The 16,589-nt window shown below is 38.1% G+C and overlaps 1 protein-coding gene across 6 annotated transcripts in view; it reads right to left on the bottom strand.

Annotated features, from left to right (window-relative positions):
* The window catches only part of LOC117429525 (carbonic anhydrase 12-like), a 36,330-nt gene that overhangs the window by 16,450 nt on the left and 3,291 nt on the right, over positions 1-16,589 (bottom strand). For 5 of the 6 annotated variants that reach the window (XM_058998571.1, XM_058998570.1, XM_058998569.1 and 2 more), the window contains exons 2-7: positions 15,966-15,986; positions 7,206-7,382; positions 4,124-4,266; positions 1,273-1,368; positions 1,108-1,171; positions 381-538 (exon numbers count right to left, since the gene is read on the bottom strand). In XM_058998571.1, the coding sequence (XP_058854554.1) occupies positions 381-538; positions 1,108-1,171; positions 1,273-1,368; positions 4,124-4,266; positions 7,206-7,382; positions 15,966-15,986 (659 nt within the window). The remainder of the gene's footprint in view (positions 1-380; positions 539-1,107; positions 1,172-1,272; positions 1,369-4,123; positions 4,267-7,205; positions 7,383-15,965; positions 15,987-16,589) is intronic. The other variant, XM_058998573.1, reaches the window with a different exon arrangement.

The following is a 16,589-nucleotide window of genomic DNA, read 5'->3' on the forward strand; positions in this document are numbered from 1 at the left end:
ATCTTTCCCTTATCGTTCTATCGTATATTGGCTATGAGAGAACCACATTCATCTAAAATCCAGTGCAGCAATTCTCTATGAATGCAGTGCACATCTTCCTAGGTAACATACATGCACAACCAACCAGCAGCAAACACCATCACAAGGGCAATGTTATGTCAACAAGCACCATGTGAGAAGATGTAATATGTATTGTCTTCCCTTTCAATACAAATGTTTTGTTTCACAAAGATGCAGGTCGATCTATATCAAAAGATATTATAAGAATATATATATATATATATATATATATATATATATATATTCCAAAGCTAGTTGGAGCAGGAAAAACACCAAACCATGTGTCATTAGAAGCATTTGCTTATTTGCAGCAGACACACCTGCTCCTGTGATATCCTGACAGGGTTTCTGAAGACTGTCCACAGCACACTGGGGTAGCAGGGCGGGGTGGTCAGGGAGCCGTCGTACCGGTAAAACTCATCCAGCCGCTCAGGGAGCAGATTGAAGATATTAAAGGCAGGAATTTGTACTACTTGATCTAGGAGAAGCGGCATGACAGGCAATGAATGCAGCAGAAAGTCTCTAAAATACGGTTTAGGTGATTCCAACCAAAGAAAAATAAATAAAAGGAATATAAAATCAAACGGAGTACAGCGCTCCCTCAACAATTCACCGTTCGGAATTCGCTCATTTTGGTTAACTCACTCTTAGGCAAGGTTGACAGTAAATTGTCTTGACAGTAAATGCTGTAGAAGAGTACTTCACTTATTCGATGTGCAAGGCAGAGAGCGAAATCAAGAGGTAGCACTTTATAGTGGAAAAAGAAACACACACAACTAATATGGGATCTAAAACCTTTACTGTTATCTAAAGTGTAAAACTACATCTTGTATATAAACTGCAGTGTCTTGTTTAGTGTTGTTAAGCATGCCCAAGGTCAATAGAGCACTTTTACCTGGTAGCAGTGTGACAGGGTGCTGTAACAAAGAAGGGGAGTTTAAAGACCAGCGTTAACTCTTAGCAGGTTAGCTGAAGAGGGACCTTCTTGTAAACTTGGTAAGTGTTTAGCTTTGGAGCTAGAAGGTTGCAAATTAAAAAAAAGCTTACCTCTATATCTCACACTCCCAAGATGGCTCAGAATATGATCAAAGACCGGATTGAACGCCCCAACCTGTGAGAAACAAAACCAAATGTTACACTTCTGTATATCCCTACAGAAAAAAATAAAAGTAAAGTAATGGTTTTGAATTTGTAGGTCCTGTAGGTACTTACGTCAATGAAAACACCCATTACTGCCAGTCCATCGGCTTTGTCCACTGCTGTGGAAAGATTGCTGTACTTGTCAGAGTTAAAATGCACAATGTGCATCTGGGGAGAGGAGGAGAGCCAGAGAATTAAAAAGGCTGATCGGGACCACAGCAAAAACAATTTAATACTTGAAAAAACACTTCATTATAGCAGTCAAACCTGTATAAAACATGGTTAAATGGTTGCTACTTTGGAAGGTTAGACATGATTCTGTGAGCTCTGTCGAGGCAACAGGATAGCTTTAACCCCTTAAGGTACACAAGGAATTGAGCGGTTGTTTATAAGGGTTTCTTCTTAAAATATATTTGAGAGTGACTGAAGTATCATAAGGAAACTGACAATTTGGATGGCAAGATCCAACCTGTCAGTAAATAAACCCGTTTCGTGCACCTCTTTGCACAAATAAGAAAGTTGGCATCATTTTAATTTGCGGGACACATATGTCCCTTGTACCTTAAAAGGGTTAAACATGTGAATTTAAAACATTCATAATGATGCGATGACTAAAACTGATTATTATCAAAGCTATCTCTAGACACACACACACACACACACACACTCACTGACTGTACTTTGTTTGTGATACCTTGGTATTATCACACCGGATGGAAGTCTTCTGATGGAAGAGATTTTATTTACACTGGCACCGACACAAAGAAAATATGCAATAACTGCAGTGAATGCCTTTCCATACACATGAGACGTGCTTTGCATCGCATGCTCATACATGACTTGCTGCACATACACCAGGAAAACCAACTAAGGAAAACCACAAGAAATCTGAGCCAGGGTGAAAATAAAAGCTGTTCCACAAATTATACAATCTTCTGGCATATTTAATGTGGACTCAAACCATGGAAAATGTACATTCAAAAGACAATCAGTTACGTCATTTGATCCAAATTACATAGTGTTGTGCCGCCATAAAATGAAGCTCTTCTGTAATCGTCCAGCAATGGAAATAAGACTCCCATTGCATAGCAATTTTATGGTTTTACTAGGAGTTTGCCAAGACGTACCTGAGTTGTTACTTATACACTGTGTAATTGAGCATTAAAACCTGGAATGGGTTCAACTGTGATGCAATAGGAGTCTTATTTCCACTAGTGTTATATTTCAGTGTAAAATGCAGTGAGGGGTTATCATTAAGTATAGATCAACACATTTTTTTCCCCCATTAAATGACTATTAGTTCATTTCTTAGCTAGATTATCTGAGGTTTGAGTGCAACGCTATGTTCTTAAAGACAAAATCCAGTACCTCTTTAAGCAGTTCCCAACACATAACCTAAATGGTTTTGGTGATATTAAATTTGATTGTGCTTGCATCAGTGTCTGAATGCGGTAATTAAACAAATTGATGCAGCTCCATTCTACAAACCATCCCAAAATTTTCCTTGTGATTAAACCTTTAACCACTGGAGGCCTGGGTTCAAACTCATTTCGTCTTATTAGTTAAACCAGTGTACACACCTACAGAAGATCCTCAATCAGGTACTATAATAACACATACTTGAAAAGATTACACGTTTGCATACAATATTTGATCGGATTACATCCCAATGCAATCCAAAAGGTCTCCAGGAGTGTATGATATGTAAAGATTGGTGTGAAATGAGTGGTTAATCTGGACAGTTACCATGTTCACCATGTAGAGTGTGATACATGGACCAAGTCAGTCCTTTTTTATTTTGGAATGGGGACCCGAAGAATAAAATGAACTGCAAGGAATACAGCCAGTGCTTCTATTTGAAAGCCAATTTCAGCAGAAGGAATCCATTTTTATCTTACTGAGAATTTGAATTGTTGTTTTAAGACAACATTATCTAGAAATGATATCATTAATTTGTGTCAGTTTGTCTTTGCGTCTCTTTCTGGGTCAGATTTGAATCTCAGAACATTGTACTTATTTACACTCGATACACTAATGTCACGATACAGATCACGATATGCAGGTTGCAATACTCTGTGTATCACGATACAGGTTAAGTTCCTAATGGGCTACTTGTATGATGCATAATAAGATCACATGATCAATTAATAATGGACTATTATACTAAAAGACAAAAATGATATGAAATCAGGACAGCATGTATTCATACCAACTACAAAACTTGTATTCGTCATTCAAGACCCACTTGGTGAACTACAATGAGCTGTGTGGTGCTTTTGGTTTTGTATCACGATACAAATGATACATACCTCTATTACGAATAGATATGTCACGTAAAGAAAGTATTACAATTCATTGATACACGATGAATCATTACACCTTTACTCAATCACTGAATTGCTTGATTATGCAATTACAATCCAATCCCACTCCTCACCCTGTCTTTCATCTGTTGCATTTCAATTCCAAATGTATTCTGTAATACATCCAATATATCAACCAGCCTTTTTCTTAGTTGATGTACAGGCATGTACAGGAATGATACGTCATGTCATTGAAGTCATAAGTCAAAATGAGAAAAACACACAGAGATGACAAATGTTACTGTCAGGGGTTAGGAACATCAAATACTAGTTATCTCCGGTTCTAACAGACACAAGCACAGATTACCCAGGAGGTAGAACTAGGCCATCATGACAACTGTGCTCTAGGTTACATTACAGAAACAAGTTTCTTCCTGATTTTCTAGGGCTGGCCTACATATCCCATCAATATAACTGTTACTACGGATTTATTAGGTTTGCTTTTTCTGACGTGTGTCAAATGGAGTGCAAGGCCATGTATGGCAGCTGGGACAGCAAGGATTCTTTTAAAGCCTGGGGCGGTGGGCGGGCAGCATCAGTGAAGGGTTTAATGGTCTTACCTCTGCTGGATACTGTTTCCCATTGATGGTGTGCTCAGAGCCTCCGAGGTGGTCCGTGCTTCCCCAGTGCAAGTGGAGCTGAGCTGCAGAGTAGCGGTGAGGCAGGCTGCTGATGTACATGGTTGAAGGCAGAGACATTTTCACTGCAAACGAACACACACAAATCACTTAGGCTACAGTCCTTCCCAGTGTGGACACCATGGGACAGACGTTTTATCCACATTTAGCTGCTGCCCCCTGCAGCTCTGTAGTCTTAAACCTCAATGTGGTAGTGAAAACTGCAGCTCTGTACGGAAAATGTTTGTAAAGCAAACAAAACAGAACCCTGTTTCTAAAGTGCTGTACATACAGAACAGTGCTTACTTAGCATTGTTCATCACCATGCGTGAAGTATGTTAATCAATTTCCAGATCACGCAGCTAAAACAGTCAAATGTCCTAAAAGATAAGTTAGTGTAACTTTTGGCCACATTACGTGGACCTGCATATTAATGGTGTATTGACAAAGAGGTATCTTCAAAACAGTGGTCTTCATAGCCAGGTTTAAATAAGGGGATCTATACTGTATATTATCACACTCTCGCAGTCACTGCTCATCCACACAGAGATCCGTATCTAAGCACCTGGACTTAAAGTATCTCACCCCGGGGCAGTCCCTCAGGGTGCGCATTAAGGTGTGGTGTATTGAGCTCCCACTATATTCAGAGCAATGTACTGTATCACCTGGATTGATAGAAGTCAATAGGTTGTGTGCAGGATGTACAAGAGATGTCACCTGGAGCAGTTTGGACGAGTTCAGTCTGCTCATGCGTTATGACCAGGTGTTCACATAACTGGTACGCAGGTATGCAGGTATGCATGCGCACCAATTATTATTATTATTATTGTTATTATTTATTTCTTAGCAGACGGCCTTATCCAGGGCGACTTACAGTCGTAAACAAAAATACATTTCAAGAATCACAGTACAAGTAATAATACGATTAAGAACAAGATAAAAATACAATGACTTTGGTTCTAGCAAGTACACGTATATGACAAAATACAATTCAATAACGGAGCAGATAACAGTGTCAGTGATAGTTACATCAGGATATAATTAAATACATAATACATTAAATTGGAACCATGCATTTCATAACCATTTTGTTTTAATGGACACTTGAAACAACCAATGATAACAGGGATCTTGATTTAGCTGTCCATTCAGAGAAGAGGGATGTAGTTACGGGGAGTGGCATTGTGGAAGCTCGCAAACGCTTCGCTTCCCAAACTGAGCGTGGATTAGAGGAAGTGTCAATGTTTGTACATTTAAAACAATTACTTTACTTAAGCATTTCACTTAATTTTTGTTTCCCCTCAGTTATATCCTTCTATAAATACCTTTGTGCCATCAAGCTAACGTGTTCAACAACACTAATAAAGTGAAGAGGTCTTTTGTTCTTTGCTTTTGAATCCCCAGGGCTGGAATTTGGTGGTAGGCTATTGAAATAAACAGATTATGTGTGATGACTTGTTAAACATTGTAATAACCAGACTCCTACTTAAACAAACATTCAGAAACTATTGTTGTTGTCTGACACAGCCATTAAGCAGTGCTGCTTGTGAGCGTGGGTTTCCACGTCAACAGTTTAAAAAAAAAAAAAAAAAAAATATCGATCTCACCTATCAGTCTCATGCCTTTCATATGTGTAAGATGACCACTGAAACCTTTGGTCCTGAACCCAGCATCCTTGACAGGGGTGCAAATCGTTTTGAAAATTGGTTTTGAAAGTTTAGCACCAGAGAGCCTTCTGTTGCTAAATTATGAAACCCCACCCTAATCAAGCCCCCCTTACAACTTCTCATACGACACGATCCTTCTCTCCTGTGTATGTGGAGGAGTGTGGGTGGGTTGTGTGAGTCAGTTGAGTAGTCCAGACCCAATGAGAAACTATCATCTATAGTTGCCAACGAATAAAAAAATAATAAAAATAATAATAAATAAAACATGTCTACTGGTGCCAGAATTTAATGTCACTTGCGCTATGTTTTTGAATCTAGCTCCAGGATTGCACCCCTGATTCTTGACATTCCAATTGTTTGAACTGTGGGAGGAGGAGGAGGTGGAGATAGACAGAGACTTGGTTGATGACCCCTAATTTTGGTGACTACCAAACCATTTCTACTGGTACTCACGTGAGAACCTAATGATAAAAGTTATGTGAACCCTGGCTATGACACCTCTTATAAGGACACCCTGTGCGCGTGTGTGGTTTATTTGTAACTTAAGTATGCCGTATATTCTATGCATGGCATTTTGTCAAATCTATAACAGGGATTGGTTGCAGTTCAGGAATTTAGAGAAATTTTAGTCAGACTGCTTAGCAGGTTATGTTGCAATTACAGTAGGGCCCAACAACTAGGATATCACCCATTAAAGGACACTGGCCCTCATTCCTCATTGAATGCAAATTCATAAGGGACTGGCAGGGTGCTATTAATGGGTTTGCAGTCCAATTCCATATTGAAGCGTTTTAAGCTTGGATATTTAAGCACCAAGTCTTTTAAAATCTTTGAATAGGCTTTTCAGTTTTAATAGGCAGTGTTAATGTGGCTTATTGAAGTACAGTGCCGGTCTGAACTGCCCTGAGAGCTGTGATTGCTGAACAGACTGTGTTATATCAGCAGCAACAAAAGATAAATCACAGTCTTGTTTAGAGACATTAGTATAAATACAATTTAAGTACGCAATTTAAAGCAAAATAGGTTTCGTAAAAAGAAAGCACGGCTTTCACTACCATTAGAAGTAAAAATATTTGATTATAATCATGATATCATGTCTTGTGAAGGCTTTGCAAACCCAAGATTTCCTGCAAAAATATAAATCCATGCAATTTACCATAAGAGTGCCATGTATTTGCAGCAAAATCCTAAAAATCACGTAGCCTTGACTAATATCAGCAGGTTTTGGGAGGATTAATGCTATTTAGGACTATTATTTTCTGCTGAAAATGTCATGACTTTGGTTCAAACTGCTCAAGTAAATGTCTTTAGAACAATGTTGAATGTTAAGGTTGTGTCCTGGTTTCATCTGCTCTTACCAGAATGGCCGTTGTTGATCAAGGTGAGTGGTTCTGTGCAGTTGTTGTAGCCCCGCACCTCGACGGGTTGGAGGGCCGGGTCATACTGCAGAAGTTCGTTGCGGATATCGATGGGGGACTGGGACACTCCTCCACAGTAAGGATGCTTCTTTGGCCAGTTATACTTGCCCTCAAGTCCTGAAACGCAATGCTGCAGTTGATTACCCATCAAACTCGACAATAAACAAACAGATTGTGAATATTATCCACACATCCGTAGCAATAGCCAAAAAAATCAGGTCGGTTGTAGTCAACGGCAGATAATATCTAGTATTATTCTATAATGTTTCTCCCCTTGAAATATACAGATTTATAATAAGTGTGCCAAAATAAGGTGTACCCTCAGATATTTCTATTCTTCAGTGGGGTTTCATGCAGCATTTTAGCAAGCATGTGTGCTCAGTGGAGGGTTTCAGATAAGGTCAAATTCTCCTGTATCAGTTTCCTACTCTCACTCAATTACTGGGCAAGCAATTATGGACAAGAATGACAACAAGGGTTCTCTGTTCTGGACACTGCCATCATGTGACCATTATATAAAAGTATACTGTATTGATGAATGGACAATGGAAAAGTTCCACATTAACTACATTGTAGCCATATAAAGACTTGTTCACAGTTTGTACTTTTTGAAATGAGCTCTGTGTGCAATACAAAGTGCCTACTGTGGAATTCTACATTTTTAATATTTGTTATATTTATTTATAAAAATAACAAAACACATTTTTAAAAAGTCTCTCTCTCTAATATATATATATATATATATATATATATATATATATATATATATATATATATATATATATATATACACACAGACGTGCTCAAATTTGTTGGTACCCCTCCACAAAAAACGAAGAATGCACAATTCTCTGAAATAACTTGAAACTGACAAAAGTATTTGGCATCCACCATTGTTTATTCCATATTTAATAGAAATCAGACTTTGCTTTTGATTTTTTATTCAACATAATATTGTAAATAATAAAACAAATGAAAATGGCATGGACAAAAATGATGGGACCGCTAACCTAATATTTTGTTGCACAACCTTTAGAGGCAATCACTGCAATCAGACGTTTTCTGTAGCTCTCAATGAGACTTCTGCACCTGTTAACAGGTAGTTTGGCCCACTCTTCCTGAGCAAACTACTCCAGCTGTCTCAGGTTTGATGGGTGCCTTCTCCAGACTGCACGTTTCAGCTCTTTCCACAGATGTTCGATAGGACTCAGATCAGCACTCATAGAAGGCCACTTCAGAATAGTCCAATGTTTTGTTCTTATCCATTCTTGGGTGCTTTTAGCTGTGTGTTTTGGGTCATTATCCTGTTGGAGGACCCATGACCTGCAACTGAGACAGAGCTTTCTGACACTGGGCAGTACGTTTCGCTCCAGAATGCCTTGATAGTCTTGAGATTTCATTGTGCCCTGCACAGATTCAAGGCACCCTGTGCCAGGCGCAGCAAAGCAGCCCCAAAACATAAGCGAGCCTCCTCCATGTTTCACTGTAGGTATGGTGTTCTTTTCTTTGAAAGCTTCATTTTTTCGTCTGTGAACATAGAGCTGATGTGACTTGCCAAAAAGCTCCAGTTTTGACTCATCTGTCCAAAGGACATTCTCCCAGAAGGATTGTGGCTTGTCAATATGCATTTTAGCAAATTCCAGTCTGACTTTTTTATGTTTTTCTGTCAAAAGTCGAGTCCTCCTGGGTCTTCTTCCATGGCGCCCACTTTCGCTCAAAAAGCGACGGATGGTGCGATCAGAAACTGACGTACCTTCACCTTGGAGTTCAGCTTGTATCTCTTTGGCAGTTATCCTTGGTTCTTTTTCTACCATTCGCACTATCCTTCTGTTCAATCTGGGGTCGATTTTCCTCTTGCGGCCGCACCCAGGGAGGTTGGCTACAGTTCCATGGACCTTAAACTTCTTAATAATATTTGCAACTGTTGTCACAGGAACATCAAGCTGCTTGGAGATGGTCTTGTAGCCTTTACCTTTACCATGCTTGTCTATTATTTTCTTTCTGATCTCCTCAGACAACTCTCTCCTTTGCTTTCTCTGGTCCATGTTCAGGGTGGTGCACACAATGATACCAAACAGCACAGTGACTACTTTTCTCCATTTAAATAGGCTGAATGACTGCTTACAAGATTGGAGACATGTGTGATACTAATTAAAGAAACTAATTAGTTTGAAATATCACTATAATCCAATTATTTATTATCTTTTCTAAGGGGTACCAACAAATGTGTCCAGGCCATTTTAGAATATCTTTGTAGAATAAGCAATAATTCATCTCTTTTCACAGCTTCTTTGCTTTATTCTATGACATACCAAAGGCATGCAAGTATACATGATAAAATAGCTTTTAATTTCATCACTTTTCAGGAGGAATGAAGCATTATTTCAATGAGCTGTAAGGGTACCAACAAATTTGAGCACGTCTGTATATAAATATATATATATGGTTTTGTATGAATTGATAGTAAATATGTTTGTTCATAGGCAGATAATTAAAGCACCATGAAAACTGTGTAGATATAGGCATATTAAACAATAGCCATATTAAACCACATCACTCCAACACGAGTCAGGGTGCAGGGGGACCATGGGCAGCCGAGAAGGACCTGATGCAATGTGATGAGTCTGCCAACAGAGCACCTTCTAATGGGTCTGTCACATCTGCCCGCAGTGCCCACTGCCACCCACCGTGTGCTAGTGGCAAGTGGTCTCAAAATGGTAGATTTACTAAAACAACCCTACAGGATTCAGTGAATATAATCTGAATAAACACTTCAGAAACCTCTGGTAGACTGTGTGTCTTGTTTAAATTTGGGGCATTGTAAATAATGCTACATACATACACAATTCACTAGCAAATGTACCATATGAGAGAAATGAGCACACAGTAAATTGACATGCATTAAACTGTATTTACTATCAAGTAATTTTTTTCAACTTGAGCTTCATTTCTGGTTGCTGTAGCAACAAAAGTACACTTGTTACAAATGTGAACTTGAAAATGAACAGCCCCCCCCCCCCCCCATTTGTTTGTTTTGTTTTGTTTAAAAGCAAATTGAACAATTAAATGTAATCTTCAAACAAAAATCAGCTTTTATATTTACCAATATAACACCCTCTATAAGTAGGTTAAATGATCCTTTAGCAATTCATTTGCATTTCAGATTGAATACATATTTGTTTTCTTAATTAAATCCCCCTGCTTCTGACCATGATGGATGTTTTGGCAGCCTGCCCAAGCATGGATTTTAATGGGGTCTTTGTACAGAGCAACAAAAGCATAGAGTGGCGATTTCATGGGGAGGGGAGAGAGAGCTTGATATGAAACATCTCATTGATGTGTAGATTCTGGCAGCTATGATGCTATTCAGCAAGTCTATGGAGTTTTTTTTAAAGCTGAAGTTGATTTTGTTTGACAGGCTGTCTGCGCTACTGTCAAATCAAAAGTTCAGTGTGTGTGTGTAACCAAGACTGTTTCTTGTCAAAATAATCTACTTATTATTATTATTATTTGTTTAATTAGCAGACGTCTTTATCCAAGGTGACTTACAGAGACTAGGGTGTGTGAACTATGCAGCTATTAACAGGAAATACTGGTATTGTTCCCACTGCTTTGACTGCCTTGTATTTGTTAAGATGTCATTTTTTTGTTTATATTACATAAACAAATACATCATACAAAAAAAAATAAAAAATGAAGTCTAAGCTCTGGAGGCAGAAAAAGTATTGCAGAGGTTTATTCCATATTAAAAGTTGCGGCTCACTGGAGCATTAAAGATCAGATATTTGATACGAGCTATCCTCAAATATCACCCTGTTGTGTATTATTATGAATTATTATTATTATTTATTTCTTAGCAGACGCCCTAATCCAGGGCGACTTACAATCGTAAGCAAATACATTTCAAGTGTTACAATACAAGTAATACAATAAGAGCAAGTGTATGTGACTCAAGCAGCAGAGACAATTCCTTCAAACTTTGTACACCATTTTTAAACCTGTAAATCACTCTATGAAACCCCCTGTAATCATAGAATACAGCTCTGTACCAACTATAGATACTCTCTGTCAAAGCATATGGTCTCGACGGCCATAGGATAAAACACGGTGCTCCGAACAGCCTGCCTTAGCCTTGTGAGATTTCTACAACACTGGACTGGAGTTGTCCAACTCTGTATCTATCGCAATTACGTGTTGAAGGTTATTCTTTCCGATTTAAAATTGCACTAATGAAATCACTTTCCACATCATTGTGTGGAACAAAATGTTATTTTGCTGTTCTCATTTCATAAACTTCTAGCATGCTTCACCAAAACAGGAGATTCTATGCAAGAGTGTTATTCAAGAACAGACAGTAAAGAACAATATTTAATATACTACAGACACCCACGCTTTGAGTTTAACATACACTTATTTTAACTGAAAAGATTAGCCGCTGGCAAAAACTGGGCTTATAAAATGGCCTGAAATAGTCTTCATTACTTACACAATAGTCAGGATCTCCTGTCCCCCTGAACAAGTCACATATTTAGCATGGAGGACTTACATAACCCTACGGATATGAAGTCATTATCTCAAATGCTTTCTGAGATATAATACAGTGGGGGAAGGAGGCTTTATAAAATAAATAGCATGGAAGGGTTCATTTTTTTGTATGGCAACCATGACTGACAACCGAGATGTACTGAATACATACGTGTACCAAGTATGTATCCAAATTCTCAAAGCGTCAAGTCACTTGACAGCGGAGGGGTAGTCAAACTTTGTTTGCATCCTGTATATCCCAGACACCTTTGGGAGATTAGTGTTGATTTATTGTATTTTGGGCTTGTGAATTCATACTTTTGGTGCAAGAATAACAATGATTGGGATCAGAAAAAGATTCTGAAGCCACTGCTACATTACACGGGAGCACGCGATATATGTTGCAATTTCACCTCTAGTGATGAATGCTGAAGAAGCGGAAATACTTCACACTATTTGGTGGAAGATGCAGAGCTCCTGCGATAGTGTTCTGCTTGGTACAGCATTGTTCATTAAAATTACGTTCTACACCTCTTCACAGAGAAGTTTAATCTTTCACATGCTTGTTTGATCACACCAAAGACTGGCACCTCAGGAGAACCAACACTTTGGCAGATCACATCAGTGGTATCTGGTATAACCAACTTGATAATGCAGAGCCCTTGGTGAAGAGACAATTCCATTCTTCAGTCTGGAGGAAAACTTGTCACAGGTGTATGAAAGTAAAGAGACTCTCAGCCAAGCTCAGCAGAGGTATAGTAGAGGGTACTGAGACGGTTACAACCTAAAAGCATGACTGACAAGGACTTTTTTTGTGGATAAAAACACAAAGGGTCATGGTACCAAATTAGATCTGGTTTATTGTACTTCATGGCTTGACTTAGCAATATTTGGAGTAGCAAGAGTCTACTGTAACAAAATAATCTGTACATCTGTTTCCTTGTAGTAACTTAATGTTGACATTATAGCCTAGGTGAAGGCAATACAATGAAATACAAGTTATATCTTAACAATTACAACAGTTGCACTGGTAAATACTGCCCAGTTTAGGAATGAGGAGAACAGTATGAAAGAAAATGAACACAAACATGTTGCAGGTGGGATATTATTTAACCAGGCTTACTCAAAATTAGGTCTTTATTGCAACCCTGAATTACTGGTTTCTGGCAATGTGGCAAGCGAACCTTACAGCTCAGTTTTGTTATTTAGGTAATATTTTAGTTTTATTTGTACATGACAAAATTCTTTTTTGCCATCAGTTCTGTGAAGTATTCATTTGACAGATTATCCTGAAGTGTTTGTCTGCAGCACACTTATCATGACGAGAAGTTAATTACAGGACATAGGAGCACGTCAGGCATGAATGTTTACGCGATTCTGAATAACAGGTTTACCGTCTTACAGAAGGCCTTAAAGTTGTCCGTTGATGAAGGTGCAAGTGGTTTTAGTGCAAAAAGTGACCCTATAAAAATTATAGTGGCAACAGTATGTAATTAATGTGTTTTTTGTTGTAAAAACAGTTTATATTTTGACCGCAATGGAAACAATTTTGTAGTTATTATACAAATAGACATTTTTCCTTGACGTCATCCCCACTTACGAATATTTGTTTGTACAGATTTTTTTTTAAACTATATTCATGGTCGCACCTAGACTGGTACGGTTCATTTCAAATATAATCCATCACAATATCCCAGTTTTGACAGTGTTCCAATCCACCCTCTTCAGGAGAAAACATTTTTACCAACTAAAAGGCACACAAATATTTGAATGCGCACAGATGAAACATTTTCTTTCCTTGGCTCAGTAATACAGATACACATGTAAGGCAGTCATATTTATTAGGTCATAAAAAGAGTTATTGTGGGTGATCACATCACAGAAATAATCTAGCAATAAACTATTTACATACGATTCAAATTAAAAGCACAAACTCTTTGCAGAACAGACAGCATCATAATAATAATAATAATTATGATAAATTAAACCTTACATAGAAAGAATTCAGTACTGGAAAGCGCATGTAGTATTGCCTTTGCTCCTTTTTGCATAGTAGCTGATTATATTATAATGTAACTGGGTTAAAATAAGAAATTACTGTGAGTCATTGGTGTATATTCTAGTGTATTTAGAGTATTGTGAAGGTCATTTTCTTAATGTTTGGTATTGAACGTCTGGTTTTGCAAGGCCTTTTGCTATAATATAGCTTTTCATGTTATATATTGGCAAAAGATAACATTATTCCAATCTAATTCAGACTCCATTACGTATGCAATATTGTCACACTGCATAATCTGTACAAAATAAGATTAAAAAAAACTTTCTAAATGTTAACTTTACTTAACATGAAGTCGTCAAAACAATTGGATTAGATTGAGGTTTAGATCTTAAAACTGGTCACCTGAACAACTGGGGTTAAGACAAGCGACAAATCATGACATATCCACTCCCTTTATCCGCATACTAACCTCCTGTTAGATGACCAAAGAGCTATATGTGGATTATAGGCAGGCTAGTCATAGTTAAACAAGTCCAACAGTACTGTCCTGTAATTAAAAACAGTAATTAGCCAGACACTATCCCACTCATGTTAACATATTCAGCCCAACATTGACCCACCACTACAAGCTGAAATCCACGACAACAGAGTGACCTTCTGTCATAAAATTGAGACTATTCAGTCAAGTGTGTGGGTAGAGCAGAATGGACAGGCATTAGTGCAATAAAGGAGGGGGCTAGGTGGTACAGCTGGCAGCCCTTCACCTATGGAAGTCAGGGTTTAAAGGAATCCAAGTGGTCCATCTAGGACAGGCTTACTACAAACTTTAAAGTAATTGAGCACTGCTTACATCAGAGGTTAGCTCTTACATGTATCATATGTTCTGACCTTTAGTGTGAAACCTAAACCATGTTGTCTGAAGCACAGGATAGTTTCGGGCTATTTAATAAATTGTTATAGGTCAGGTGGCTTTATCAAAACAAGAATGGCTGCAGGTCTGCCGGTGAGTGTGTTTATTTAGTACAAACAAAATATATAAAAGGGTATGAAACTCAGAGGAACAGAGTAACTAACTGAAGGTTTTAAAACCGAAATACAGGAGCAAGGTTGTACTTGAGTGCCTGCTTATTAAAAGTCTTTCCCGACACCTCGCTGTCTCGCTGCAGAGGGCTAAATGGCACTGGTTTAATCCTGCATTTGTCTGCCAATGTGCAGCACTTGGATTAACTACAGAGAGTCACAGGCAAGGAAAAACTGTGACAGCAGCAAATTAGATATTACAGTGCCAGAACCAATATTGTGAAGGGTGTTTAGCGAAGTGAAAGGTGATTGATGTGATGTTTATAAATCAATTTGGTGGTCTCTTGGAAGATCCCCTGGATGCCTGCCTCAGATGCGGTTTAAAAAAAAAAATACAGCATAGTGAAGGCAAGGCAACTTGCAACATTTGCTGTCTTACACAAGTACCCTTGGTAGAGTTCCAGTCATTCATTAATCAAGTCACACATTTATACACACACACACACGTCCCAGCTTGCTAATGACATTTTTTTTTTGTTACTGGTTTGTGTCTGTTCTATCTGATCTTTAATGGAGATAAATCTATAGCATTCCCCCGAATTCAGCTGTTTGATTAATGTTTAAATAAGCTTTCTTTGCCTGCATTGTACTTCTATATGAAATAATCCCATTTAAAAAATGTATAGAGGAACGAATGAGACCTATGAAATGACTGCAATTAATACCGAAATGATTTTGTTGGCTCCATGTATTTTAACACCTGCTCACCGACACATATGGGCTTCTTCGATTCTGTCAGATCTACTTAACTACTAAAGCTGCAGGATTCTAAAGAACCTTTGACAAGAGAGATCCCCTCTTAAGTAGGGAAGGAGGGACAAACCCGACAGGGACCTTTGAAACAGGTTCAGCAAACTTCACATGCAGCACCCTCTTCTGCGCTTAGTAGGGATTCAGGCATTTGTCTGGTATATTAGGAGTTATGCTTTACAGTGAAGAGTAGTGTAATTCGATCAGCTTGATTTGAAAACAGAGATGTTGCCATGTAAATTACAATCTAATCAGACAGTAAATTCTACCATACAGTTTTAATCGGCTGTAAAGTGTCCAGACCTTAATTTTAAAAAACACATCCAAGGAAAAGATGTTACACTCACCCGTATAGGTCCACTTAGAGCCTGTAAATGAAATACAAATTATAAGTTAGTGTTTTGTTTTATGAAATTTGAATATATATATAAATAAAATCACACACATCGTAGGTCATTTAGTTTATATTAGTTATTTTATAATTTTTTCAGAAACAAGGGGTTTATTTTAATCAAAATGTACCCTGTCGAATAATGATTTATTCTATTAGAATTTGAGCCTTTGTTCTATTATTATTATTTATTTCTTAGCAGATGTCCTTATCCAGGGTGACTTACAAGTTGTTACAAGATATCACATTATTTTACATACAATGACTTTTTTTTTTTTACACATTTTTTTACATACAATTACCCATTTATACAGTTGGATTTTTACTGGAGCAATCTAGGTAAAGTACCTTGCTCAAGGGTACAGCAGCAGTGTCCCCCACCTGGGATTGAACCCACCGTTTTCCGTTGACTGCACCAGCAATTGAGGCGATACAAGAGATCCCCAGTGCTGAGAATTAAGCAATGCTTTTCTGCATGCGCCTCATTTACTGTTAGCTGCAAGTGCGCTACCTTTTCCACTTCAATAACTAGGTACTTGCACTGTCTATCTCTTGGGCGTTCCATCCTCTCCTCTCTCCT

This window comes from Acipenser ruthenus, chromosome 24 (assembly GCF_902713425.1).
Source record: "Acipenser ruthenus chromosome 24, fAciRut3.2 maternal haplotype, whole genome shotgun sequence".
In the NCBI taxonomy this organism is placed as follows: Eukaryota; Metazoa; Chordata; class Actinopteri; order Acipenseriformes; family Acipenseridae; genus Acipenser; species Acipenser ruthenus.